The following is a 27,283-nucleotide window of genomic DNA, read 5'->3' as shown; positions in this document are numbered from 1 at the left end:
GAAAAGAAACATGAGTCATTAAACTTATTTGGATATGAAATTATCCTAAACACACACACACACACACACACACACACACACACACACACACACACACACACACACACACACGGGGGGGGGGGGGGGGGGAGACATGGGTGGGGGAAGATGTACCTTTTACAGTTGCCAATAATTTAAGAAAGAAAAAGATTCACCTAAGTTCAATTAGCTCAGTTATCATAAATAGTAGTTTATCAAAAACACCCTCCCCAGGGGTCAGACACAAGAATTGGTGGTTAAAAATACTTACTCTTCTTGTAGAGGACTAGGGCTTGGTTCCTGGCACCCCTGTTTAGTGGCTCACAAGTACTTGTCACTCTAGTTCTAGAAGATGTGCTCTATAGGCTTCTCAGAGCAGCTGCACACATGTGGTGCACAGAGACTCATGCAGGCACACATATAAATAAAAAAGGCTACATCTTTTAAAAATGCCCTCCCTTATAAATAGTATCAAAACTTTCAGTGTTGGAAAAGCTAAAACTTTGCTTTAGAAATCTACTTTAAATACAGCAGGAATGCAAATTACAGGCAAGCAAACCAACATTATGCTGAAATTAAAAAGCTAGTAATTTGTGTGTGAATCATGTAAGAGGCCATGTTGGAAGGCAAGGATATATATAGTAAAAGAAAAAAGAAAAGTGAGATTTCCACAAATGCTTTGTATCAACTCATACTTTCTAATGGGTTCAGGTAAAAGACCCCAAAAGGAAGAAAGATGGAATTCAGTGCAGAACAGATATGAATGAAAGCTGTGTGGTTGTGGAAAGAGACCTTTACTTTCAAGAAAGCAGGCAAGGCTGCAGAGATGGTTCACCAGCTAGGTGCACTAATTGTCCTTCAAAGTACCTGGGTATGTCCTCAGCACTACATGGTGGCTTACAACCATCTGTGACTCAATTTCAGGAGATTCTCACCCCATCTTCTGATCTCTGCAGGCACCAGGCCCCCACATGGTACACATTCATACATGTAGGCAAAGCGCCAATACACAGTCATTTTCTTTTCTTTTCATTTTATCTTTTTGTTTTTTGAGTTAGGGTCTCTATGCAGTCTAGAATGTCCCATAACTAACTATGTAGATCAGGCCGGCTCCAAACTCACAGAGGCTACCAGCCTATGAGTGCTGGGATTACAGACAGGTGCCACCATGTCGTTGGCACACACAGGATTTTTTTTAAAACTAAAGAGCTGACAGTGCCTGTCAGTGTTAGCAATTATGTTGATAGTGTCGTAATTCACTATGTACTTTATATATAAAAAGGAGCAATGGCACAGGGTGTGGTCGTGCACGCCTTTAATCCCAGCACTCGGGAGGCAGAGGCAGGTGGATCTCTGGGAGTTTGAAGCCAGCCTAGTCTACAAAGCTAGTCTAGCACAGCCAGCTAGGACTACAAGAGAAACTCTGTCTTGAAAAGAGAGGGGGGCGGGGGGAAAGAGCAGTAACTAAATACACAGGGAGACCACAACAAGACTACTCCTACCTCAATCACTAACCACGAGGACTTTTTTCTTAATGATTTATTTATTTTCTTTTATGTGCACTGGTGTTTTGCCTGTATGTCTGGATGAGGTTGTTGGATCCCATGGAGCTGGAGCTACAAACAGCTGCGAGCCACCATGTAGGTGCTGGGAATTGAACCGGGTCTTCTGGAAGAGCAGCCAGTGCTCTTAACCACTAAGCCATCTCTCCAGCCCAGGCACAAAGATTTTTAAATGCTATTTTTAGAAGGTGAGATTACATAAAAATAGTTAAATTGATGGCCCTATTTCTGGCAGTATAAACAGTATTTCCCTTATCTGGGAAAACAGAAACAAAAAAAACCCTAACATCTTCTCTTAACATTATGAGAACTAAAATCTAAGACACTTAGATCTCTCAAACCTTTCAGACTTCTTCATGCAACTACACTAAACTGAAGAAAACTTAACTGACTTACACACTCATGTACCCCTAACAAAGAAAGCAAAGCCCTTCATTACAGATTTCTGACAGTAGGGCAAACAGTAACGGCAGCAAAAGCCTTGGCATTTATCACTTTTCATAACAGAAAAACTTGTTACTCACTATACTGCCCACTGCTAGTTTGGTAAATCGGAGTTGGCACCGTTACAGTGGTGATGGCAGGAGCTGAGGTCTCCTCTTCCGACTTTTCTTCTTCAATCCTTGGCACCCCTGGTGCATCAGAAGATAAGTCATTCAAAATTTTCCTAGAAAAGTAAGGAGCTATTTAATTAAAAAAAAAAAAAAAAGTTCACTAAGTGTAAGTAACGAAGAAGATCAGAAAACTGCTAACATATAGGACAAAAGTTTAAATACATGAAGTACATAAATAAAGTCCAAGCAAAGCAGAGACTTCAAATATAAGAATTAGGTGCTGGTCCTGAGGAGAGGTGTAATAAAAAACTAACACATGCTTGCTTCCTTTCTCCCTCTCTCTCCCCCCTTCTCTTTCTATGTGTTTGGGTGTTTTCTCTGCCTGTGCCTGATGCCTGCAGGGGCCAGAAGAGGCCACTTGCATACCCTATGACCAGGGTTACAGACGTATGTGTCCTGGGGATAGAACCCGGATCCTTTGGAAGAACAGTCAGTGATCTTACTCTCTGGGCCATCTCTCTCTCTCTCCAGCCTACGCAAGCCATTATATATTTATATTTATTTCTTTTTTTGCTTTGTTTTGTTTTTTCCCCAAGACAAAGTTTCTTTGTGTAGTCCTGGCTATTCTGGAAATCACCCAGTAGACTAGACTAGCCTTGAACTCAGAGATCTGTCTGCCTCTGGCTCCCAAGTGCTGAGATTAAACACAAGCCCAGGCATCTTACTTTGGTTTTTAAGACGGTGTCTTATTATGAATCTCAGGTTCGCTAAATCACAATCCTCCTGCCTCAGCCTCCCCAGAGCTGGAATTAAAAGTATGCACCCTGCATACCTAGTTCTAAATATGTATATTTATGGATAACTATATAAGACTACAACACAAAGATACATCCCTTATTAAGATGATTATGATTGGAGTTTAAACATAGTCTCACAATCTAATCTGGCTCCCATTTGTATGAGAATCCAAACACACCGACTAAGACACTCTTCACATTCTAGCTCTGTTTACTCTACACCATACTAGTTGGAGAGAGTAAATAACTTTTTGAAATAAATTCTCAATCCAGGATAAAATTTTTGAGTAACTGGCTTATTTTATAATCTGTTCTGGAGATTTTGCAATTATCACTACAGTATCACCCTATTTATTTCAGACCACTTCCTTTGCCTGTTCAAGATTCTCATTCTCTAAGTACCAGGACATTTATTAACCCTATGGTTCTACCACTTGCAAATTTGGTATGTTTTTCCCACATCAATTACTGGTGAAAATATCAAGCAAAAAGAGACTAAACAGATCACCTTCCAGCTGTATACAAATTAACTGCTTTATAAAGATGAGTTGTTCCAATAAAAACCTATTTTATGTTATCAATGAACTTCATTTTTCCAACCTCATAAGCATGTTTTAAGCATCTGTTACATAGCTTCCTATAATCTAGATATAAAGGCTACAATTCAGAATTCATAAACCTCATATAAATAGTATCTCATAGGAGAATTTGGGTATAAGGTAAGGTAAGAAAACATTACCCTTTGTAACTCTTTCTCTACATGTGTTATCTCTAGAGCTTTCATTTGATTAGTAAAGCATTAATTATTTAAATAAATAACATTTGCTAGGATTTGGGCCAGAAAAAAAATTTTTCAGGCAAATACTGTCTCCAATATAAAGTGGGTATCTTTGTTCTTTTTTTTTTTTTTTTCCTAAGTGTGAACGTGGTAGGAGGCATGTGTGTGGAGGTCATATGACAACTTTGTGGAGTTAATTCTTTTCTTCCATCCTTACATGGATGAAACTCAGGTCACCAAGCTTGAGCAAGCATATTTATCTACTAGAGCCATCTGGTTGACTTGCAGTTATGATTTGCATGGGGTTTAAGAGAAGTCATGTGACTTATTTCTTAATACTTTGCTGGATTTGCTTCAGGATCAAAGGTGTTACATACTAACGAGATATACTTCAATGTCTCAAAATCTAACAGATGCTATATTTAAAACAAAAGCAAAGGGCTGAAGGGATGGCTCGGCAGTTACTGGCTTTAACTCCCACACCAATGGCAGCTCACACTGTAACTCGAGTCCCAGAGGATTTGGTATCCTTTTCTAGCCTCTGCAGGTACTTCATGAACACATGCACAGGAATACATTTAAACACACACATAAGATAAAAACAAATAGTAAAGATTATACATATAAGTGTCTATAATATATATCCCACAACATAAAATTTCTTAAGACCTCAAAATTAATTCACTAATAATATTTAGAATTTGTAATTGGGTAAGGATAGAAGAGCTCCGTAATAATAAGTACCCGAAGGAAGGTAAGGCATCAACTACTCTTTCAAAAAACAAAGGGACACGGCTGGAGAGAAAGCTCAGTGGTTAAGAGAACTGGCCACTCCTCTCTAAGACTGATTTTGATTCCCAGCATCCACAGTGACTCACAACCATGTGGAACTCCAGTTCTAGGGGATCCAATATCTTCTTCTGACCTCTGTTGGCACCATGCACACAACTGGTATATAGACATATGCAGATAAAATATCCATACACATAAGGCAAAATAAATCTAAAATAAATAATAAAGAACAGGAAGAGCTTACATAAATAGACATAATTTAAACTATCAGGGAAGGTAACTATAAAATTCTGAAGTTTACTGAAATCTAAAGTAAGCTTATGAGATTAGTGGGCATGTTGTTTCTGGATATACTTAACATGGAGCCAACTGATACATGTACTAAGTGTTTTGACCTTTCTTCGAGGCATACATTAGATAGGTATATCAAAGCTGAACTCAAACAAGAGGATGTTAACAAAGTACTACCCTGATAACTATTTAAAATATATTAAAAATTTTTTTTTCCAAGACAGGGTTTCTCTGTGCAGTCTTGGCTGTCCTGGACTCCCTTTGTACAGCAGGCTGGCCTCTAACTCACAGCAATCCACCTGCCTCTGCCTCCCGGAGTGCTGGGATTACAGGTGCCTGGCCTCTGAAAACTATTAAAAGAGGTGTTTGCAAAAGACTATGACTTAAAAATTGCCTGTGAGTATATCAATACTATACCCCAGAACAATGCTAGAACTCAAATGGATCCCAAACTTTTTAAAGGAAAAGCAGCAGCCAGCACAGCTACACAGCAGACGCAGGGAATGCTTTCCCAGAACTGTAGGAGCAGTACTTCTCAACCTTCCTGAGCCTGCAACCCTTTAATGCAGCTCTTCATATTGTGGTGACCCAGCCAAAAAATTATTTCATTGCTATTTCAGAACTGTAATTTTTGCTACTGTTATGAATCATAATGCAAATACCTGCTTTTCAATGGTCTTCGGAGATCATGAACCACAGGTTGAGAACCACTGTTTTAGAGTAAGTAGTCTTATTTTGTATAGAAGTAACTCAAGAGAAATAATCTGCAAGGTACTTGCTGGAACAGCTTTATTGGTGTTCTGCCATCTTTACCAGGCAAGTACTAAGCCTTTCTGCATGTCCCTCACTCTATTAAATTACATACCTGTAGGAAGGCCTCCTTGAAAGAATTTCCCTTCGTTTTTGGGAATCAGTTACACTATCCACAGACTCCTGTGAATCTTCACTTTCTGCAATAGTTGAAATCTGAAAACAAAGAATAACTTTATCTTGATTATCAAATTTAGTTCCCATAAAATTTTAGCCCAATACTAAGAATGTATATATAAACCTTATACACACTTCAGTTTTTAATGGAGACACCTGCATCAATAAAACTCATCTACAGACCAAGATGATGTCATGGAAACAAAAACCTTTGTCTAGAAAATGTCTTTAATTTCTCCCAAGCAATCAATCCTGATATGTCACCAACAGCAACTATTTCTTGCAGTTATTAGAATACAACTGACGACCAAAATAAGGTCTCTGACACGAGGAGAACACATAGTCACACCTGAGTCGACAGCAATAGTATTTTCCTGTAATTGTTGCGCAACCACATATTTAGAGTTGTACAGGTAAGCCAGTGATTCCTTACCATACTGCAGACTGTTTGTCTTGGCTAGTTTTATGTCAACTTGATACAAGCTAGAGTCATAAAGAGAATGGAGCCTCAATTGAGAAAATGCTTCTGGCTGTAGACAACTGGGAAAATACAGATCTGGCTGTAGGCAAGCCTGTGAGGCATTTTCTTAATTAGTGACACATGGAGGAGGGCTCATCCCATTGTGGGTGGTGCCACCCCTGGACTGGTGGTCCTGGGTTCTATCAGAAAGCAGACTGAGCAAGCCATGAGGAGCAAGCCAGTGAGCAGCACCTCTCCATGGCCTGCATCAGCTCCTGCCCCCAGGTTTCCTGCCCTGTTTGAGTTCCTGTCCTGACTTCCTTAGATGATGAGCAGTGAAGTGGAAGTGTGAGCCGAATGAACCTTTTCCTCCAGGTTGCTTTGGTCATGGTCATTCACCACAGCAACAGTAACCCTAACAAATACACGGTTGTTTCCTCCAAGTCAGTAAACACCCTCTACTACACATAACCATGCCCACGAGAACAAAGTTGCCATTCTACTATTCTTTTTGAGTAAAACATCAAGGTCATGAACTATGTGTTTCTGTTAAGGGCCCTGAGACTGAAAAATGAGTGTGAGTGCATAAAGACTGTGTGGGGTAGCAGAAACTAGAGTTTACTAATAAACATTATGTGCCAGATTTCATACTAATGTATTGATATAGTCCATTATTTCATACAGTAAACATCAGGTACCAGATGAGTCCAGGTCTTATGCTCACTGAAGAAGATAGAAGAGCTGGGCACAAGCAGGGTAGGCAACTCACTGGAGCCACAAAGCTAAGGAGTGTGGTCCCCTGCTTGTAGTCGGCATTTCCACTTTAGACTTTACCAGCAGAGCATTACAACCCTGGTGATCCCAGTGGCAGTGCTGTCAGTAGCAACAATCTTGCAGCACTTCAGATCACTCCAGACTCAAAGTCTGTAAATTTTGTATTTATCAAGTTCTTCTAGTTTATCCTGCAAGGGCCTTATGTGCGTCCTCCATGAGGCACATGTGATGCTGCCACATGACAAGTGGACTTCAGCAAGACGAGAGAGCCTGTGTGGGTCAGCACCACCTCTAAAATAGTCAGCAGCAGCAATACGCAAACCATGTTCAGACAAACCTGAGACATGCCAAAGCTCAAGGACTCCAGGGTGGACACCCTTGGCTCTGATAGCACTACATGATGCATACGCTCACTTCTTCAGAGAGAAATAAGGAATGCTTTAGCTATTACAACCAGCCTCTAAGTATTTCTACACAAATGTTCTCACAGATAAACAGAAGATCAGAACTGGGGGGAAAAAGAATAAGAGAAAGTCAACAGCCAATAAGTAAATTCTTGTGGGCACTACTATATCAAGAATAATTAATTTTGCTAATCTTAGCTCCCCGTTGGCTTTCTTTCTACCTCTGCTTGGCTCTTACAGATGATATACCCTATCCTTACAACTATCTTATTACTTTCCCCTGGGGGGAAAAGGGTGGCAGAGTCTCTCCTGGCTACTCAAGCTGGCCTCAAATAGACAGTCCTTCCAGCCCTGCTTCCAAGTGCTGGAGTTATAGATATGTACTACCATGCCCTTGCTTGTAACAACTACCAGGATCTTAAGGACACACACTGACACAGGAACACCTCATTCATGTTCAAACTCAGTGAAACAAGCTCTCGGAGCTGGCTACTCACATGCTGGGCTTGGAGATGGAGCTCAGTTGGTGGAGTGTTTGGTTAGCATGAGCAAAACCCTGGGTTTGATCTCCAGCACCATATCAAAGTAGGTACAGTGGCTTGTGCCTGTAAACCAAGTACTGGGGAGGTGGAGGCAGGAGGATCAGTAGTTTAAGGTCATCTATGCCACATAGTAGGTCCAAAGCCAACTTGGGCTATATGATTCAACAACAAAAATCAAAATATATAAATAAACTAAGTATAAATTGGCTTTGAAATGTAATATTGCTTTTTTAGTTGCAGCTTTCACACAAACTCGGTAGATTTTGTTGCCCTTCTCCTATCTAAACCATTTTGTCAATTCAGACAGAAAGAATTAACTAAAATGAGAAAAACCCAAACCACATGACTGTAAAACGGACCAACACCAAGGAGCCTGTGTTCCATCGTTATACTTGGACTGAGATGATTATGATGCAGCAGTTCTAACAAATGTGGCAATCTGGTGTGTGGGGGTGTTAACATGGAAGAGCTATGCATGTGGGGAAAACTCTGTAACTCTCTATTTTGCTGTGATACAAGCTGCTCTTGAAAAATGAAATCTTAAAACATGCAGGATATATGCTTTTAATACTAATAAAATCATCAAAATCCAATTTTATAACTATTCAAAAAACATATAATAAATTAAAAGTAACCATATAAAATGAAAACTCAAATACAGGTTCCACGATGATCATATGCCAGTAACAGAATCTCCCTCCTGTCCTCATACCTCCTGCCATGTCTCTTAAAGACTGACTCCCCAATTTCCTTAAATAGGTCTTCACATTTGGTCATTTCTAAGAGTCTGGACATTTCAAAAAAAACCAAAACCATGATTTATTTTTATAAATAAACTATTTATATTTTTATAAATAAACTATATATACAGTGACTAGAAACTAAGAAATGATAAAGCATTATTAAAACTATACAATCCTTTGCAAACTTGAGTGTTTTGCTTGGCTGGGGTTAAGACTCCTGGCTTAGATAATTTTGCACTCAATGGATCAACAAAGCTTAGTAAAAGCCTAGAATATTGATTTAAAACTTGATATAGTTATCTCCCTTAAAAACAAGAAAACCGAGGGTTGGAGAAATGGCTCAGGTAAGAATACCAGCTGCAATTCCAAAGGACCTGGGTTCAATTCCCAGCACCCACATGGCAGCTCACAACCATTACTAACTCAAGTCCCTAGGACACCCTCTTCTGGCATTCACAGGAACATCTTGTACAGGCATACATGCAGACAAGTAAGAAAATCTCATATGGGCATATATATTTATTTGTAAATTTTAAGTTTTACTTCTTTAAAAAGTTCTTAGGATAGGCTAAATATTAAATAATTTAATTTATTCAAGTAGAATTAAGTTTTTCACTAATAGTAAGAACAATATCATTAAATGTGCTTCATTAAAATATAACTAACAGCCAGGCAAAGCCTTGCTTGCCAGGCCAGGCAGAGATGACACATGCCTTTAATCTCAGCACTCAGGAGGTAGAGGCAGGCATTATCTGTGAGTTGGGAGCCAGCCTTGTCTACAGAGCTAGTTCTGTGACACCTAAGGCTACACAGGGAAACCCTGCTTCAAGAAAAGAACAAAACAACAACAACAACAAAAAAAACAAAAATAAAGCAAAAAACCAAACAAAAGTATTATTTATTAACCTCCTTCAAGCATGATTTGGGTCAGGTACAAAGGTGCATGCCTTTAATCCCGGCACTGAGGCAGAGCCTGACAGGACTGTAGTAACAGTATATAGTGACGCTTACCCTGCCCACCTAGGCTGAAGTTTTTGGAAATGTGACTAGATACCTACCAGTTTGAAAGAGCACTCCAAATGCAGACATTAATAAAACTAAGTGCCTTTTAGCTGTGCTTTTAAATTTTTCTTCTTCATTTACATCTGTCAATGAGGTACGCTGTCCATGAGATTGATCCAATGTATTTATCTCTGAATCTAAGCTCCTTACTGTATTGCACTCTAGCAAGAAGGTATGCCTTCTTTCTTATTTGCACAAGATTTCACTATATACAACTCTGGGTGGCCTGAAATTTGCCTTGTAGAACAGGCCAGCCTTAAACTCAGGGATCCATCCCCCTGTCTCTGCCTCCCCAGTGCCAGTGTTAAAGGTGTGGTCACATGCCCAGCTAGTTTCATATTTAGTAGGAAACTTCAAAAGCTACTGAGATTAAGACTTCTGATACAACCAAGAAAAATCTAAGGCTTGAAAGTGTATAGATATGAATTTTTAAAGAAAGCAAATGTACATTCATTGTTTACCATGAAAAGGTTAAGAAAGCATTTTTAAATTTCTCCCCACAGCTTTTTTTTTTTTCTAAAAATTAATTATTCTTTCATTTATGGCTAAAACATCCCCTCCCCCAAATGATAGTACAGATGAATTTCTATTAGGTAAAATATCCCTTCAAAGCCTTGCTTGCCAGGCCAGGCGTGGTGGTGCACGCCTTTAATCCCAGCACTTGGAAGGCAGAGGCAGGCAGATCACTGCGAGTTCGAGGCCAGCCTGGTCTACAAAGTGAGTCCAGGACAGCCAAGGCTACACAGAGAAACCCTATCTTGGAAAAAAAAAACAAAAAACAAAAAAAACAAAAACCACAAAAAAACAAAAGCCTTGCTTGCCATCATCAAGAAGATCAGAAACTTTGGAAGATGTTGTCTTGGACGAACAAAACAAAAGCCAAACATCCCCTCACACCCAAACCCACTGCCCACTCTTAAATCAGACGACAGTGATGCTGTTGATGGCCACAGTACAGAACCACTATGTTGTACAAGGTTTTTACTGTTGGCTCCATTATATCACAAAGTATTAAAAAGAGTCTATCAACATTGACTCTCCAACCACTTTCCCTCTCCTCCTCACTGGCTTTACCTAGGTAGCCAGCAGCATCACACTATTCTTTCAGTTTCCAAGCATCCTCACTTCCACATCTTTGGATTGTTTTTATCATTTGCTCAGCTGCCTTTACTGCTTCTGGTCTCTGCTCACTGTGTTCCCCAACCACCTGAAATGAGTTAGAGCACCCTTCCCCTTGCATCTTTCTCTGCCCTTTCCCCTGTTTTATTAACCTCTGCAACACTTATCCTCACCTGACATATTTTATTTTCTCATAGTATGTCTCTCTTCACTCAAATGTGATCTTCATGAGAACAGAGATGTACTGTTTGTTCACTGCTGTCTTTGATAGCACCTAGAACAATGACTGGCACATAGCATGTGATCAATAAACATTTTTTGAAGAAATGGATATAATAATTTAAAGATAAAAAAACCTATAAATCCTTTCTGGTACATTTAGACAGCACTATTTTGAAATGTGGCGCAAACTGATAACTCCACTACCAACTCTATATATACTGTGAAACTGCCATTATTCTTGAAATGTCACATTATCTGTGAGGTGCGATAGATACATATAAGAATTAGAGCAGTAAGGTATATGTGAAATATTAACATAGCTCAGTCTCTAACATTACTATGTTAAAATATATCAACAGAAGCCCCACTAGTCTGACTCTCTCATGAAGAGATGTGTATCTTGTATATTTTGGAAACTTTGTTATGCAACACTAACGTTCTACCATCTACAAGTCTGAGGGACACTTTCACTCTGTTTGATAACCTCTTGTAAACCACTACTTCCTAGTTATTAACACTAACCATTGCTAGCTGATTCAGATAACCATCAAAGTTAAGCACATCCTCCCTGGTTTACAGTATTTAATGAAAAAGAAACACACATTTACATCTCCATATAGTCCAGGTTTCAAGGAGTCCAACTTTTCTTTTTCAAACATTTATTTTTGGAGTTATAAGTAGAACTCACTATAATGAAAAATGTATCCTTGAAAACACAAATAAAGATTTCTATCCAAGTTAAGGACATTTATTACCTGGATTTAAATTATTTCGCCCCCAAATAAGATTAAAATTAAGAATATAAGCAACAATTAAACATATTTTCTTAACTAAAAACTGTAATACACAGTTTGTATTTTGTAGCTTAATTTTTTTAACAAAAATCTTTTGTAAGTGAAAAAGAGAAAATAAGGGCCATTTATGTTCAATGTGACGTGACTTATTACTATCCAAAGTCAGTCTAATCTCTACAACTTGTGACTGGCATGCCAAGTTCTCCCCACTACGTTCTAGGGAAGAGTTCAGGCCTGGAGTTAGTAATGAGATATATGGAGGATGGCAAAGCAGTGCTCAGTGAAATAGAAACTAAGGCGAAGGCTACTTCTTACCATGGTGCTTTCTCAGAAGTAGGCCTTTCCTTGGATGATACTGTCACCGACTTGTTAATAAGTGCCAGTATCTTCAGGAAATTGGTAACTTCAGGATTTTTACATGACAACAGTTCTCTACTCCCTTAAGTGTTAAAAGTGAATCAAACACAAAGGCAAGAAAAAGTAGAGGACGTAACAGCATCTCAATAGCTCGGCGTAAAGCTCATGAACCTGACATGGTAACAGTAACAGAATGGTTCCAGGAAAGGAGGAAGCAAAGCTCCCCTTGGCAAAAATATCAGTCAGCTCTGGCTACCACACAAGGAAAACACAACAGCTCTCTCTCAGCCAGAAGCAAACAACCAAGGCTGAGCAAGAGAAATCAAATGTTACACCACATACTAATAAACAGAAGCTTGTTGAACCTGGAAATCTTCTTTAAAGTAGGAAGGGTGTGGGAAAGAGAATGGAGAGGAAGTAACTTGACAGAGAAGAACTAGATCGGCTTTGTTCTTGGAAACACCCGGTCACAATTTTTAAAAGGCATATATACTCTGGCCAGCCACACAGTAGTTCAGCAACTAGGCTTCATTCATATCTAACTGTACAGCCCGCAGGAGGTAAAGCTTTCTTTCTCCTAATGTGATCTTGCAATTCTGGACTGCCAGTTGGAGGAGAAATGTCACAGAGGAGTTAAGCAATAACCAAGCGATGAGTAGGTACAACACCGAGGCTTAGAGTTCGACTCAAACCTTGAAATTCCACGTTCATAGAGAAGGACAAAGACAGAAATAATTTCTCACCTTCCTTTCTAAAAATAGTTTTCTTCAAATCTAGGACCTAGGACTCACCTGAGTTCCGGAGAAAAGTCTTTTTAAGTCCTTACAGGAAGACTGTGAAGTAAAAAATATGAAACGGGAGGCTGGGGTTATGGCCTACTTGCATGAATGTTCAGTCTTTTTTTTTTTTCCTTCAATCAGCTGAATTGCAAGAATTATACTGCTACTGCTCTTGGGTCCCTAGACCTACGCAGTCACCTTCAGACATCTAGAGTGCCTTTATTCCCTTCACCCCAAAAGAGCAAACTCTCCGAAGACTCAAGGTAGTATATGTGATAGAATCAAGAAGCCTTATGATGCACCTCCTGCATGTATTATTGTTTAAAGTTATATACTCTTCACAGCCAATATGATGTCTGATGTGATCTCTAAGTACAAATCCTATCACAGCTAAGGTTATCAAGTAATTTTTATCGAGCCTTTCCCCATACACACTTAGGTTCATTTTAAGTTAACTTTCCTTAACTGAGGTACATCAGTCCTATGGTCTTTCCCCAACACTTCCATGTATCGCATGTATTTAATATCTAGCTCTCTAAAGAAATGCTTCTTCTTCTATAGCTTAAAAAAAAAAGGTAATTTTCTTTAGGCCTGTCCTACAGATACTGCATAGTTCTTCACTATCAAGTAAAATCAATCTAAACTAGATGTGTCCTTGTTTGTACATCTAATGAAAGGAGACATAAATGGCCAAAAACAAGTTATTGAAGTATATGCAGAACTTTTTATACACATACCTGAACTGTTTGGACTTGTGGAGACTGAATGACTGATGGCTGGGCTGCCTGAATAACTCCGTGGACTTGGACTGTCTGCCCGTTGGGCAGCTGTACTAGAGTTACAGTGGGAGCAGATGATGTCGCATGGGCTGCTGGCATGGATACCTATGGGAACACGGACAGCAATTACCATCACGGAAACCTCGGGGACTACTCAGGGTTAATATAAAGTAAGTCCTAGTAAGCAAAAAATATGACCTTCCTACTTGATAAGTACTTCAACCACGTGGAAGAAATCAATGACTTAATACACCCTGTAACTCACCTCCCCTCTTCATTTCATCCCATCCCAAGTGACAGGAAAATAAATGCCAGTTATTTTACATAGCACCAAAACATGCAGTGGGAGGCTAAGAGACACCTCATTCATATGGTACTTTCCAGTTTTCGACCTGCTTTTTTATATCCAATTTTTCTATTCTTCTTTAAATTAAAGGCTAAGTGTAAGGATTATCTTTACTAAAAGGCAAAGCTACGCTAAGAGATGAATTCACGTAAGGTCAACAACAGACATGCTGGCCATAAGCATAAATGTATTCAGAACACTCTGGTGTTAAACCATGTTTTAAAATCTTAACTTTTCAAATCTGGGCAAAAAGAAGTAAGTTTAGAACAACAAATTAAAATATACATTTTAGTATTCTACTTTAGACTAACTACAAGCATGTCTTTTCATTAACAAGAAAGTACATGCACTGTAATTAAAATATTTCAATTCCTCCCATTTCAAAAAACATTAATTTGGTAACAGGCAGATGAATAAAGGAGCAGAGCTGAAAGAATATAAAACTTTTTTTTCTTGAAGCACAAAAAAGGCAATTTTAATAACTAAATGTCCAAGTCCTAAATTTATTGACATGTCTATCAAATAGTATTTATCATTCCTAAGCTCCAACATAGTTAAGATAGAAATTTTATTGCTCATTTGGTAAATAGTAACCAGGAGTCACGTACCAAGAACAATGTTATAATAAAAACCACAAAAATGGGAAAGATATAGGTCCCTGCTTTCAAAAAAAGTTATTGGCCCATGTGCAGCATGTACACACAGACACGGGCATGTGTGTGTAATGGAGGACAGACAGACACTGCTACTCAGGGTCAGAAGTAGAGATACAATAACAGGTCTGAAAAGGCTTCATTCAATGGTCTAGTCATAAAACCTCTCTGTGTGTCACATTAAAAAAGCTTTCAAGCTGGGTGTGGTGGCACATGCCTTAAAGCCCAGCACTTGGGAAGCAAAGGTAGGTAGCTCACTCTGAGTTCCATGTAAGCAGGCGTACAGTAAGACCCTGTCTCAAAACAAAAATCCTGTGTTTTATTCAACATGAGTGGTACCTGTTGCTAATAGTAACACTAAAGAGGTTGGAGCAGAAGGATTGCAGTAAATTCAAGCAAAGCCAGACTGAGACCATTCAAGGCCCTGTCTCAAAAACAAAATAACCTTTATTTATTCTGAGAATATAGGAGGAATTGCTAAAGGGCTTTTTAAACTAAAAAGCATATGGTGAGGTTTGAATTTTAGCTGAATGACAGAGACACACTTCAGAGAGAGAAAACTGGCGATGGGGTACCATGAGAAAGCCTATCCCTGAGAAAAGTGATAAAGGCCAGAAATAGGGCCATAAGTGGTAAGGACAGGGCAGAGAGAAGCAACTTATGAAAGTCTGGATAGAGGCAGACCAAGAAGGGCTTTCAGGATGACTGGCTTTGGAAAGGAATTAAAGATGAAAGAAAATAGGCAAATGTGCCAATTGAAACAGAACTAAAGAGGATCAAGGTTTGGGGTGGCGGGGCTGTAATGAAAGGTGTAGTGGCGACTGTGCGTCCACAGAGATGCACAGCAACAAGTGGACACTTCAAGTCAAGGGAAATAAGTGTCTTTCCACACAGATTAAAACTAGAAGTGTTGGGGCTGCAGTGATGGCCCAGTGGGTAAGAGCAGTGGCTGTTCTTACAGGACCCAGGCTCCATTCCTAGCACCCACACTGCAACTCACAACTGTCTGTAACTCCTGCTCTAGGGGTCTTATACAGGCATACATGCAGCCAAAACACCAATGCACATGAAACCAACTAGCCAACCAACCAACCAAACAAAGCTAGAAGTTTCCTTTCTCAGACAGTCAAAACAAACAAACAAACAAACAAACCTTTGTATTAGTCCTATTCTCTCTGGTTACCTTAAGTCATGCCTAGTTTTACCTGGTTTTCTAAATGTGATGCCAGGACTATCTTCAGAGCCACATAGGTTACTCTGTTTATAATGACGAATCTAAGAAGAAACTAAGGATCCTGTCCCCTCAAGTTTGAAAGGCTCAGCAATACAGTTACTACGAGCTGAGTATCTCATCTTAATCCCAAGGAAAGCTGTTTGAATGTTTGAAGCAATTAGTGTGTCAATGTCATCTTCCATGCATCCTTCAAGGCTGAGCATAACAAGTTAACCCAGTGACTTCTATGCCAGTTATTCATCAAGGCGCCTCACATTTAAGTTTACATAGACATATAAGTTTAAAATAAAGTATTAAATAAGCCTAATTCCCTGTTTCTTGTCTGTATGGTGGGAAGCAGAAACATCCTCCAGCATGTATCACCAATCCTTCTTTTTCAATTTTAAGGCAGGGACTCACTTGATTACCAAGGCTGACCTTGAACTTGTGGTCCTTCTGCCTCAGACTCGCAAGAAGCTGTTATCATAGGCCTGTCCCACAAGGCCTGGCTACAACACCCCTCACACTCCTACTACCAGAACTACTATACAACCTTTGCTGTGTTCTAGCTATTTTTATTCAGTGGCAGGGATTAAACTCAGAGCCTTGTGCTTGCTAGGCAAGCACTTTCCGATCACAGGCATCCTAATTTGACATTGTAATGCTGCCACTTACAAACGTGTTTGCCACATTCACAACTAAGTTGGGAAGCCTGTGGCCTGGTCACAAGTGAGACGTGCTTGACAGATGTTTCTCAAGACACATAGATGCATTCAATTTTTACAACACACTACCATGGAACCTATTTTTTTTTTTTTTAAATAATCATAAGTATCTTCGCAAAGTCTTAGTAAAAACATGGCTACATAATAGAAGTTCGTTATTTGTTTAATAAAGTCCTATTGTTACTTTTTACTTAGATTTATTGTAATTTTACATCCTCATCTGCATGTGGTGGTGAATTTCTGTAATCCCAGGACTGAGGAGGCTGAGGCGGGACTATTATTCCAAGTGAGAGGCCAGCCTAGGGACACAATGCACTGTCTTCATAAACTATGATATACACCTTCTTCCAAGGCTCAGGGAACACTAGTAGAGAGGAGGTGGAAGGAATGTAAGGATCAGAGGATGGGAAGAAATGCTGTTCTGGACATGACACAGCTGAGACACTAACATGCTCACTACAGCTCTCATCACCTGCACGAGCCATGTGTAAGATGGGGCTGGTAGCACTCTATCCCGGATTGGGGTAGGGCTTCCTAAGTTCTCTGAGTGAGGAACTATTAGCTGGTTGTTGGGAGAGGGACAGACGTAGTTTTCAGCGGGATAGCCACAGACAAGCGGTCCATGCTTCAGTAGCTCACTCCCCATTCATGTTCATGTAAGCAATCATAGTCAAACTTAGTGGGTTATAACAACAACAACAACAACAACAAGCAGAAAAGGCATCAAACTAGAAGAGACCATGGAAGGACGGAGCCTGGTGAGAGCAGCAGGGTAAAGATGTGATGACCCTGACCCAAACACATTATACACATGCACCAAACCGTCCAAAGAGAAAAGGTTACTTGTGTAAGTGTGCTGTGTTTGTTACGGAACTTGGATGAGCAAATGAAAACTACAACTGTAACTTGGCAAGAAGAAGGGAGAAAAGCTAAGTTTTCTTAAAGTCCACGTTCAACCACATACTCCACTTTCAAGTCTTCAATGCTGGAGGACTGCCTAATAATAAACTGAACATGTTTCCTTCTCAATTCCAAATCATATTTCATGAAACTGATTTCACTTTTATATGTATGATCGTGTAAGTGTGGAGACTAGAAAAGAAGGCAGTAGTTTTGGAGGCTAGAGAACAGACGGATCAGCAGGTACAAACTAAGAGGGCCCCAGATGGTCAGAACATAGAGGAAAGGAAAGCCTGACTTGCAGCACAAAAACCCGGATGCTCAGGAGCTCCCACACTGTAAAAAGCAGCATGAAAAGAAGGGCTGAAAATAAATAAAGGATGCACTGTAAGCTCTTTGGAAGAAATGAGTATTTCTCAATCACTGTAGAAGAAAAGTCTGTCCCACTGTGAGAGACGAATGGAGAATTATACAGATGGGTCTTAATCATCTAACACTTTAGGTTGACTGAAAGTGAGTATGAAACCCCTGGTCCCTTCTCTCTCTTGGTTCCCAGGTCCTTTTCATATAAACAGAGGATTAGTGAAACCACTGGGAACCTGGTCAAATTTAAGAAGATCCAAGATACTAACAGTTAGGACCACCACTGCCTAACAGCTAAGTTCATGGTTTGGAGCTGTTGGGCTCCAAGTATATTCACAAAGTTTCCAAAGTAGCTTATTAGTCATTTTAGGTCTGTCTATTAATCACTGCACGTGCATGAGCCAAGGGCTGTCTATGTGTACGTATACGCTCTCCCACTAAGCTACAATCCTACCTCCTAGTTTCGCCCCATTTTAACGCCAAGCAGACATCCAGAATGTTAACAATTTGGTGAAGGCCTCTATAAGGAAAGTGGAGAGTAAGGAGAATGGAGATGAAGAGCTATATGGCCATGTGAAAAGAAGAAACTCAAAATGAAGCCCCAAACAAATGCCCCCTTTCTGAGGATAAAAGAAGATAATGCCTTATGAAACACAGGGTACTATGAAAATACCAAAGATCCACCCAGGGAACAAAAGGAACTCTTGGAAACATGATAACAAAATAATAACTCAGCAGTCAGGATGGAGCGTATTGAAGAACTCCTAGGAAGTAGAGCAAAAAGACTAAAAAGCATCAAAGAAAATGAGGAATATGAAGCAAGCAAGCAAACAAACAAACAAATCAACTACCACAAAACACAGTCCCAGAAGCATAATAGCAGGATCACAAGGATTCTGGAAGATATAAAAAACAACCAACTAATTGAAAGAAATCTCCCAAGACCAAGGGTCTGAGTTTCCACGATAAAAGAGCCACTGAATACAGAGAGTAAAAACAAACCAATTTATTAGTACTCATTATAAGTAGAGCTCTAAGGATTTTATAATATAACAGATATAAGAAGTAAAATTAAGTCTTTTCAAAATTTGTAAGCAACATTAAGTAGACCATAAAAAAACTTTAAAAAAAAAAAAAAAAAAAAAAAAAAAGTCTTACCAAGAATTCTTATGCCAGTTAATCTTTTCTTCTCAAGATTCTGTTAGCTACATGTTCTACTTAATCAAGGATACAAATTAAGAAAAAGTCATGAGAGCAGAAAGCATTTCCAAGATGACTCTATAAAGTCAACTCAGGGAACAACCAGGCCAGAAAGAATATGGTGAGCAGGACATAAGACATGCTGAAGGGTGCCATCCTTAAGGAGCCTGCTCAGCTAAATGTTCAGATGCGCCCTGATTTCTCTGTGCAGGTTTTACCAAGCCTGCACTATGTGTCACCTCATCTGATACACTAACATATCCCCAAGCTTATCTATGTGGTGCTGTTTCACTCATGCCATCTGCAGGGGAACCCTGCTCTCTTATGAGAAAACCCAGTCGGCCTGCTTACTCTTTCTGACTCACAATTCCTGTTCCAGTCTCTGACTCACTCCCACCCTCATCGCAGCTGGGCTGAGTTCTGAATTTCCCAGGATTTATTCTCATCAGCCACTTCCATTGGAGATTATCCCCTCCCCGTCCCCAAGATCGGGTTTCTCTTGCAGTCCTGGCTGTTCTGGACTTGCTTTGTAGACCAAGCTGGCTTAGAACTCACAGAGACCTGCCAGCCTCTGCCTCCTAGTGCCACCATGCCCAACTCCATTGGAGATTTTTAGCTCTTGGAGAAATTGAAGGGAGACAAAGCAAAGTTTAGCCAGGATTATTTTTCTCGGAGAGCCTTCACTGTAAAGAGGAAAACAGCCAAGCGTTGTAGTATACACACCTTTAATCCACAGGGTGTATCTCTGGGAGTTTGTGGCCACCCCAGGCTACACAGGACATTCTGTGTCCAAAAATGGGAAAAGGAAATACCACATTTTACCCTAGCAGGTTTCTATTTATTTGGCGTTTATGTTAAGCATTGCTTCACTAATAGCTAGAAAAAGATGTCAGCAAAGGGAAGAGAGAACAAAAAAGAGATGACAGCCTTAAGGACAGGACACTTCAAACAAAACCAGACTAAATGTGTTTAAAATGCACAGGACAGAGGCCGCTATCATCCTTAGGACTAAGTCACACATCAATTAATTTCCTTATTCTGCTTTTTAGTATAAGAATATATAAACTTAAGCTTTCAAATTAACTGCACCCCCACATCCCAAAGTAAGTCTATATGGTATTAAAAGCAAAACCAACAAAACCAAAATAAAACTAAAAAAACAAAGCAGCTGTCATAATCAAGGTTTCATTGCCTTGAGAGGGCCAATTAATTAGTTAGTAAAAAAGTAATTATTTCTGGGTCATCTCCCTACACATACTATATTAAAGTTTAATGATGCATTTTACTAATATGTTAATCATTACTATAATTCCTAAACATACACTATTGCTAATAGTAGCAGGAATTCTGATATTCTTAAGAAAATTTCATTCAGTCTATGTCTATTTTTATTGAAAATTAAATTCTCTTGGATACATATTGCTCTTGGAAGAGACACAGCTTGGAATCTCTCCACATATTTTATACCTGGGCTAATGTGGCAATCTGTGGCTGGGCTTGAACTGTCATTTGTTGATTTTCAGCTTCTGTTACAGCAGCATCTCCACTCTGCTGGTTGTCTGCTCCAGATTCCATGGTCATTTAGTTACCTACAATAATATGGAAGAGTGTTTGTTACAAGCACTACAGTGCTTTGTACTTTTGTGACTTTAAAGGCAAACTACAAGTTATAAATAGGCCTGCATGACGGTTCAGCTAGTAAACGTACTTAGACATCTAGTTAAAACAGACATCTGCTCAGTTAGAAACCCTCATACCTTCAAAAAACAAAAACAAACAATGAATACATCCAAAGTCTTCCTTTGGGTGGTTCTGCTTTCTAACAGGAAATAAGGAATGGTCCCTCTCTCGACTTTCCCTTTACTAATGAGGATTAGAGAGGTGGCAGCAAAGCTGACTCTCCCGAGCTGCACCAGTCAGGTTCAGAAAGAGGGTAGAAAGCAGGAGCCTGGGTCAGGTTTGAGAGTCTCAAAATCCTCCTATCTGAGCAAGAAGCAGAGCAACTGTAAACTGCTCCCCGGGAGGTAACTGTTGACAGGGCAAAGCAGCCCAAGTTGTAAAAGCCCGTGTAGTGGGATACAGAGGTAAAAGGTAGAATAAATGGCCAAACACTGAGACAGTCTTGAGGCTCCACTCCTCCCCTATGGCGAGCACAACACGGCACTACACACAGAGAGAGGAGCTGAACACCGTTTTGTGTTTAACTATAAAATTCTGGGTAAGTCAACACTGGACTTTAGTGCTTTTTAGACCTTGTTTTGCTAAGAGTTTTACATATTTCTGTAGTGTTCTGGCACCTGAGAGAAGCAAAAGCCAAGGGAGAAGAGCTTCCAGCTGCAGAAGTTACATACAAATTTTAGTAAGTTTTCAGATAACCAGGAAAGCAATCCTTTCTAAATATTTTTTGAGGGGAGGTTATACTTCTGGTGTACCCCTCTTACGACTCAGTGCCTACATACTAACAGACAAAAGTGAATTTTATCATGAATGGTAACTAGACTCATCTCTCCAACAGAGAAACCTCAATGCTTTACCAAACAACTCTAAAGCTAATTATCAAAATTGAAATTCATCCTCATGATCATTATGTACTATCAAAAATGTATCCAGTATTCAACACCTCGTTATTTATAATACTTTAAATTGAAGATAAAATGCCCCTTCAGAAATTAATATAAAAACTTAGAAGTACCAGTATCCATAACACACAGATGACAAAATAAAAATGTCGCCAGACTTGACAACATCATTATTTAAAACAGCCATAAAGCTCCTGGGATTTCAGAAGTAACTGCCATGGCCACCCCAATATCACCCAAAGTGCAACTATGAGTCAACGTGAAACTCTCAATATTTAGTTCACAAAAATCTAGTTCAAAAGTATTTGATGTAGAACTTGTTTTTTAATACCACAAAACTAGAAATACTATCTTTAAGAGGGATATCAAAATAATTAATGCAATAAAAAGAAACCTGTCTACAATGTAATGACACTAATAGAAAAGAATCTCATTTATGATTTAAAAAAAAAAAAAAAAGAGTAAAATAATAGATGTGAAGGTATGTCCATGGAACGGGTGTGTGGAATTAAACACTAAGCCGGAAGTGGTATCTACAGCATTTCCTCTAGGGTGACAAGTCTCACCATTTGGTACTATTTTTATGTATCAGTACTGGTAAGATTATTTTCCTTCTAGAAAACATAGATTTGAGAGTGGTTCTTGTTTGTTTACTTGCTTTTTTGAGACAGGGTTTCTCTGTGTAGCCTTGGCTGTCCTGGACTTGCTCTGTAGACCAGGCTGGCCTCAAACTCACAGAGATCCACCTGTCTGCCTCAGCGTCCTTCAGTGCTGGGATTACAGGCATGTGCCACCATGCCTGGCTTGATTTAAGACTGTTTGAAGAGGTGCCTGAGTGCTGTCCTAGCAGCTGCCCTTTCTGCCTCATTGCATGGCCATGGACAGATATCATGAAGCACCTCAACAGGCCCCTTGCTTGGTCATGGGTTGTTACTGTCACCACCCTCCTGCCATCTTCAGCAAGGATGAAACACTCCTAGGGTACCAGTAACTCCCCTTACTCCTAAGTGCCATAGCTAGATGTGTGCTATCCCCATGGGTCCACCAGCCAGACACTGAGACATCTCTCAATAAAGGCATCATGCTGAATGAGTGCTCTGAGCTGTAGGTGGCAGATCCTATGTCGCCTCGGATGTGCTGCATCTGGGGCTTAGGCAGTGACCAAGGGGAGCTGGAGGGCCTATTACAATGTGTCACCACCACCTGTATTTCTCATTGTGTACGCAAGGCTGACCCACACGCACTCTGGGTCCTGTCTTTGTTGTATAGCCGAGTGCTTCTTTGTCTCTTTCTCTGTTCTCATTCACTATTTGTTAGCATAACTTAAAAAATAACTACAAAAAAGAATGTTTGAAGTTTAAGAAAAAACTCATGAATATCAAAAATCATGAAAAATATTTCTGCGCTACAGCCCAAAAACTGTATTTCAATAATGATTTGGAGAGACCCATTGATGGACATTTTCTCAAACCTCACTTTTCTTTTTTAATATAAAATTACTTATTTTGGGCAAACTGTTTACTCTGTATTTACAAATGGGAGGAGGGGCTAAAATAACCCAATTATGAAACTTTACTAAATTATCATTGCGGTTTTACTCTAAAATTTTAAAGAAAAACATAGCATGTAAGAAGAAAACAATTTAGCTATCCCAAAATGTATGTACACTTTTGACCTGAAGGAACAGCATGTGGGACAACGTACTCATTTCAGGAGCAGTAAATGAAACATATACAATCATTTTAAAAGACTTTATTCCAAGCCACATTTTTTTCTTTATAAAGCTATGTTGCTACCCACACATATTTCACTCTACCATTTGACCTACCATTAGATGCAAGGCAGTCTAAGATGGGTCACATTCCTTGTTTCTATTGACAACACCCTGAGACTACTTTTTTTTTTTTTTTTTTAATTTAAGGTATAAAGCTTCTTTATGAGTTTTTGGTGCAGAAAGCAAGATTCATTACTAAATTACAATAAAAGAGAAATTTTAAGTAATTATAGCTGAAGACACTCAAAACAGGGCTGTGATTTTCACATCCACCCCCACCCCAACTAGATAATATCTTTCTCACTGGTATGGTGTCTCCAACTAAACCGCTGGTATTTTATTGCCACCTCATTCAGGTGGCTACTGACCCTTATTCAGGGTAGGAGCCAGCTTTAAACGGTTAACTTTTAGCTTTAACAAATACCAACCAAATGGGCAATGGCACAAATAGTCATTGCCAAAACAACAACAACAACAAAACAAACAAAACAGTGCTGGTAGGTGCTAGGCAGATGAGAAGGTTCCTGGATTCAACCGCAGCAGACACTCTTAGTTTTCACCTTGAAGGCACATCACCACCATTCTGCCAGTCGGCCTGAGCTGACTGACACGTGAAGTAGGAGCACTTACGTCACACCTCAAAAGCTCGTGCCTGCTCATGTCCTCTAGTGTGGGAAGAACAAGACTGCAGCAGCATGGACAGCATCTTCAGTTTTCCCATTAACCCCAGTGTTGTATCTAGGCACAGACTTACCTATCAGAAACAATTTGTGGGGTCCTGAACAAGTAAGAATATAAAACTTATACCCTGGGACTGGGGACTCAGACTGGTGCCGAGGCAATGGCTCAGCTAGTAAAGGTGCCTGCCATGCAACCCTGGCACCCCGAGTTTGATTCCCAGAAGCCCCCTCAATAGTAAAAAGAGAAAACCAAATGGACTCCACACATGCATCCTCTAACTGCCATCACTGCCACACCCATCATGCACAATTCTATTTTTTTAAATCATAACTCTTTTTCTTTTTGGTTTCGAGACAGGGGTTCTCTCTGTATCAGCCCTGCCTGTCCTGGAATCACTTTGTAGACAAGGCTGGCTTCGAACGCACAGAAATTCACCTGCATCTACTTCTCAAATACTGGGATTAAAGGCGCATGCCACCACCACCCAGCTAAATCAAAACACTTAAAAGTTACTGGACTTAGAATTTTTAAATTGTAATGGGCTAATTTACAACAAAAGAATTTCCTTTACTAATATACTTTACTAACTATAGACTTAAATTCAATCAATCTACATTATATGCATTATGCTTCTACATGTTAAGCATTGTTCTAGCAACTAAGAGAAAACGAAAAACAGAATAAAACTTTAGACAACTTTTCCTTCTAGGGCTTGCATACTGCAGTGCAGGAGCAGGGCAAGAGAGCAGGCAAATAAAAAGTCTACCATCTCAGAGGGTGGAAGTTAGGAAAACCAGCTTAGTAAAAGTCCTGCTGGTATTCTGTGTGGCATATTATCTGTACCATGGAGGCTGACCACTGAACCTGTCCTAACAAGGAGCGTTTAAATTCCCCTAATTAGCACCTACACAGCAGTGTGCTGAATCAGGAATAAATTTGGCAGCACTACCTCCCTACGTGTCTATCCCAAGTTAACACAAATTGTCATCAAACTGCAAATTAAAGCTCATCAAAGAAAGTCAAACTGCCACTTTTACAATCACTACGTGAAAAGTGGCTGTATACCTCCACTTATTTTTTCCTAAAATATTCTGACTTTCATAAAAACCTCAGTTCTTAAGATCTTCAACATTCTACACATTTTTGGACAATCCACCCTCACAGGGCTAGATATGGTTCCGCAGTGCAGACTGTTTACTTACTCCTGCAGAGCCCTATGTTTGGTTCCTAGCACCCATGACAGGCAGCTCACAATAACCTGTAGCTCCAACCTCTGGAATCCAAAGCTATCCTCTGGCTTCTGCTAGCACCACACAAACATGCTAGTCTCACACATGCATACACATATTTTAAAATGAAAAAAAAAATTTTAAAAAAGAAACAAATCGATCTTCCTTATAACCCAGGTATTTAAGCTCCTATATCTAAATTCACAAATTTAACTCTTTTAAAGATGTGAGATAAAAGCTGGGTTCAGTGGTGCACACCTTTAATCCCTACACTCAAAAGGCAGAGGCAGGTGGATCTCTGAGTTTGAGCCCAGCCTCGTCTACAAAGAGAGTTCCAGGACAGCCAGGGGCTACACAGAGAAACCCTGTCTTGAAAAAAAAAAAAAAACAACAACAACAACAACAACAAAAAGATGTGAGATAAAGATTTCTTTCTTTTTTTGTTTTTGTTTTTGTTTTTTGAGACAGGGCTTCTCTATGTAGCCTTGGCTGTCCTGGACTCGCTTTGTAGACCAGGCTGTCCTCGAACTCATAGTGATCCGCCTGCCTCTGCCTCCTGAGTGCTGGGATTAAAGGCGTGCGCCACCACGCCCCGCTGTGAGATAAGACTTCAAAGAAATGCATTTCTAACTAATAAAACAGCTGCTGCTTGACAACATGGAAATAACCTCATCAGAAATGAGGAAAAGATTCCTCAACCCAAGGAGATCACAACTCATCCTCAACTCATTCCAGGGATTTCAGGAGACCACATGAATAGAAGGTGGACGTTTCCTGGGCAACTTCAGCAAAAGGCACATTTGGGCACACAATTTAAAAACTGACTAGGGCTAGTGATGACTTAGCAGTTAGAATGTGTGCTGCTCATTCAGAGGACCTGTGTATGGCTTCCAGCAGCCACATCACACTGAGCTGTAACTCAGCTCCACAAGAACGGATACCTCTGGCCTCAGCAGCTACTTGCACTCACACTCACACACACTTGCACGTGCATGCACACACAGACAGACACACATACACATGTTCTGCAGAAGTAGATCAAGCTGTTTATGGGTCACAATAATTTCTAGTTCTTTTGTACTTGTTTAAAAGCCGTGTCAACGCATCCATCCTTCCACCTCTGGATGGATACTCCTTTTCTCAAGTGTCGCTGAAGAGTTGCAAATGCTTGGGTCCCACAGGCAGTAACTTGTGGCACTGCCTACACTCCCCTGCCTTATCCCACCCCCATCCCTACACATTCTTCCTGGCTATTCACCTGAAACATTGAGTTTTATCTGTTTTTTAAGTCTAATCTATCAGAATTGAGACGTATGTAATCAATAGAAACTGAGTAATGTTCCAAGTTTCTGAGACTAATAATAGTATCCTGGTGGTAAATATAGCTACCCTTCTTCGAAACCAGGTAAGAAAAAGGCATATTCACTTATCATATGCATCCCATTTCACAGACATACCTAACTCAATACTTACCAACTTCAACTGATGTCTTAACCCTGTTGCATGTATTTTGAAAGAACAAATCAAGACAGGCAAAGACATCAAATAAATAAAATAAGTTGCTGTCTATACGAAGTTGAGTAAATTGTTCTCAAATTTGAGCCCTTACCAAGGCCTTTTTCAAACAGAATAAATCTATACTTAAACTCTCTTCTCTAGATAACAAAGAAAAGAAATCCTGTAATATGAAGGCAACTGTAATGTAACAACTTAACTTAATTCTAGGGGCTAGTGAGAGAGAGAGCCTTGGTTAGTGTTCGCTACTCTTCCATGATCAAGTGTAGGTCCCAGCACCTACACCAGGTAGTTTACAAATGCCTCCTTAACTTATAAGTTACAAGTAACTCCTCCTCCAGGAAATCAGAC

At 39.8% G+C, this 27,283-nt stretch overlaps 1 protein-coding gene across 6 annotated transcripts in view; it reads right to left on the bottom strand.

The window, feature by feature from the left end:
• Creb1 (cAMP responsive element binding protein 1) overlaps positions 1-27,283 on the bottom strand; it is a 55,738-nt gene that overhangs the window by 16,490 nt on the left and 11,965 nt on the right. For 3 of the 6 annotated variants that reach the window (XM_051153939.1, XM_051153938.1, XM_051153941.1), the window contains exons 2-6: positions 20,622-20,743; positions 13,713-13,859; positions 12,988-13,029; positions 5,658-5,758; positions 2,105-2,247 (exon numbers count right to left, since the gene is read on the bottom strand). In XM_051153939.1, the coding sequence (XP_051009896.1) occupies positions 2,105-2,247; positions 5,658-5,758; positions 12,988-13,029; positions 13,713-13,859; positions 20,622-20,735 (547 nt within the window). In that variant the 5' untranslated portion in view covers positions 20,736-20,743. Of the gene's footprint in view, positions 1-2,104; positions 2,248-5,657; positions 5,765-12,987; positions 13,030-13,712; positions 13,860-20,621; positions 20,744-27,283 lie in introns of those variants that run through there. The other 3 variants (XM_051153940.1, XM_051153942.1, XM_051153943.1) reach the window with 3 other exon arrangements.

The sequence above is a fragment of the Acomys russatus genome, chromosome 12 (assembly GCF_903995435.1).
Source record: "Acomys russatus chromosome 12, mAcoRus1.1, whole genome shotgun sequence".
Classification (NCBI taxonomy): domain Eukaryota; kingdom Metazoa; phylum Chordata; class Mammalia; order Rodentia; family Muridae; genus Acomys; species Acomys russatus.
This window is presented reverse-complemented; position numbering and strand designations above follow the sequence as displayed.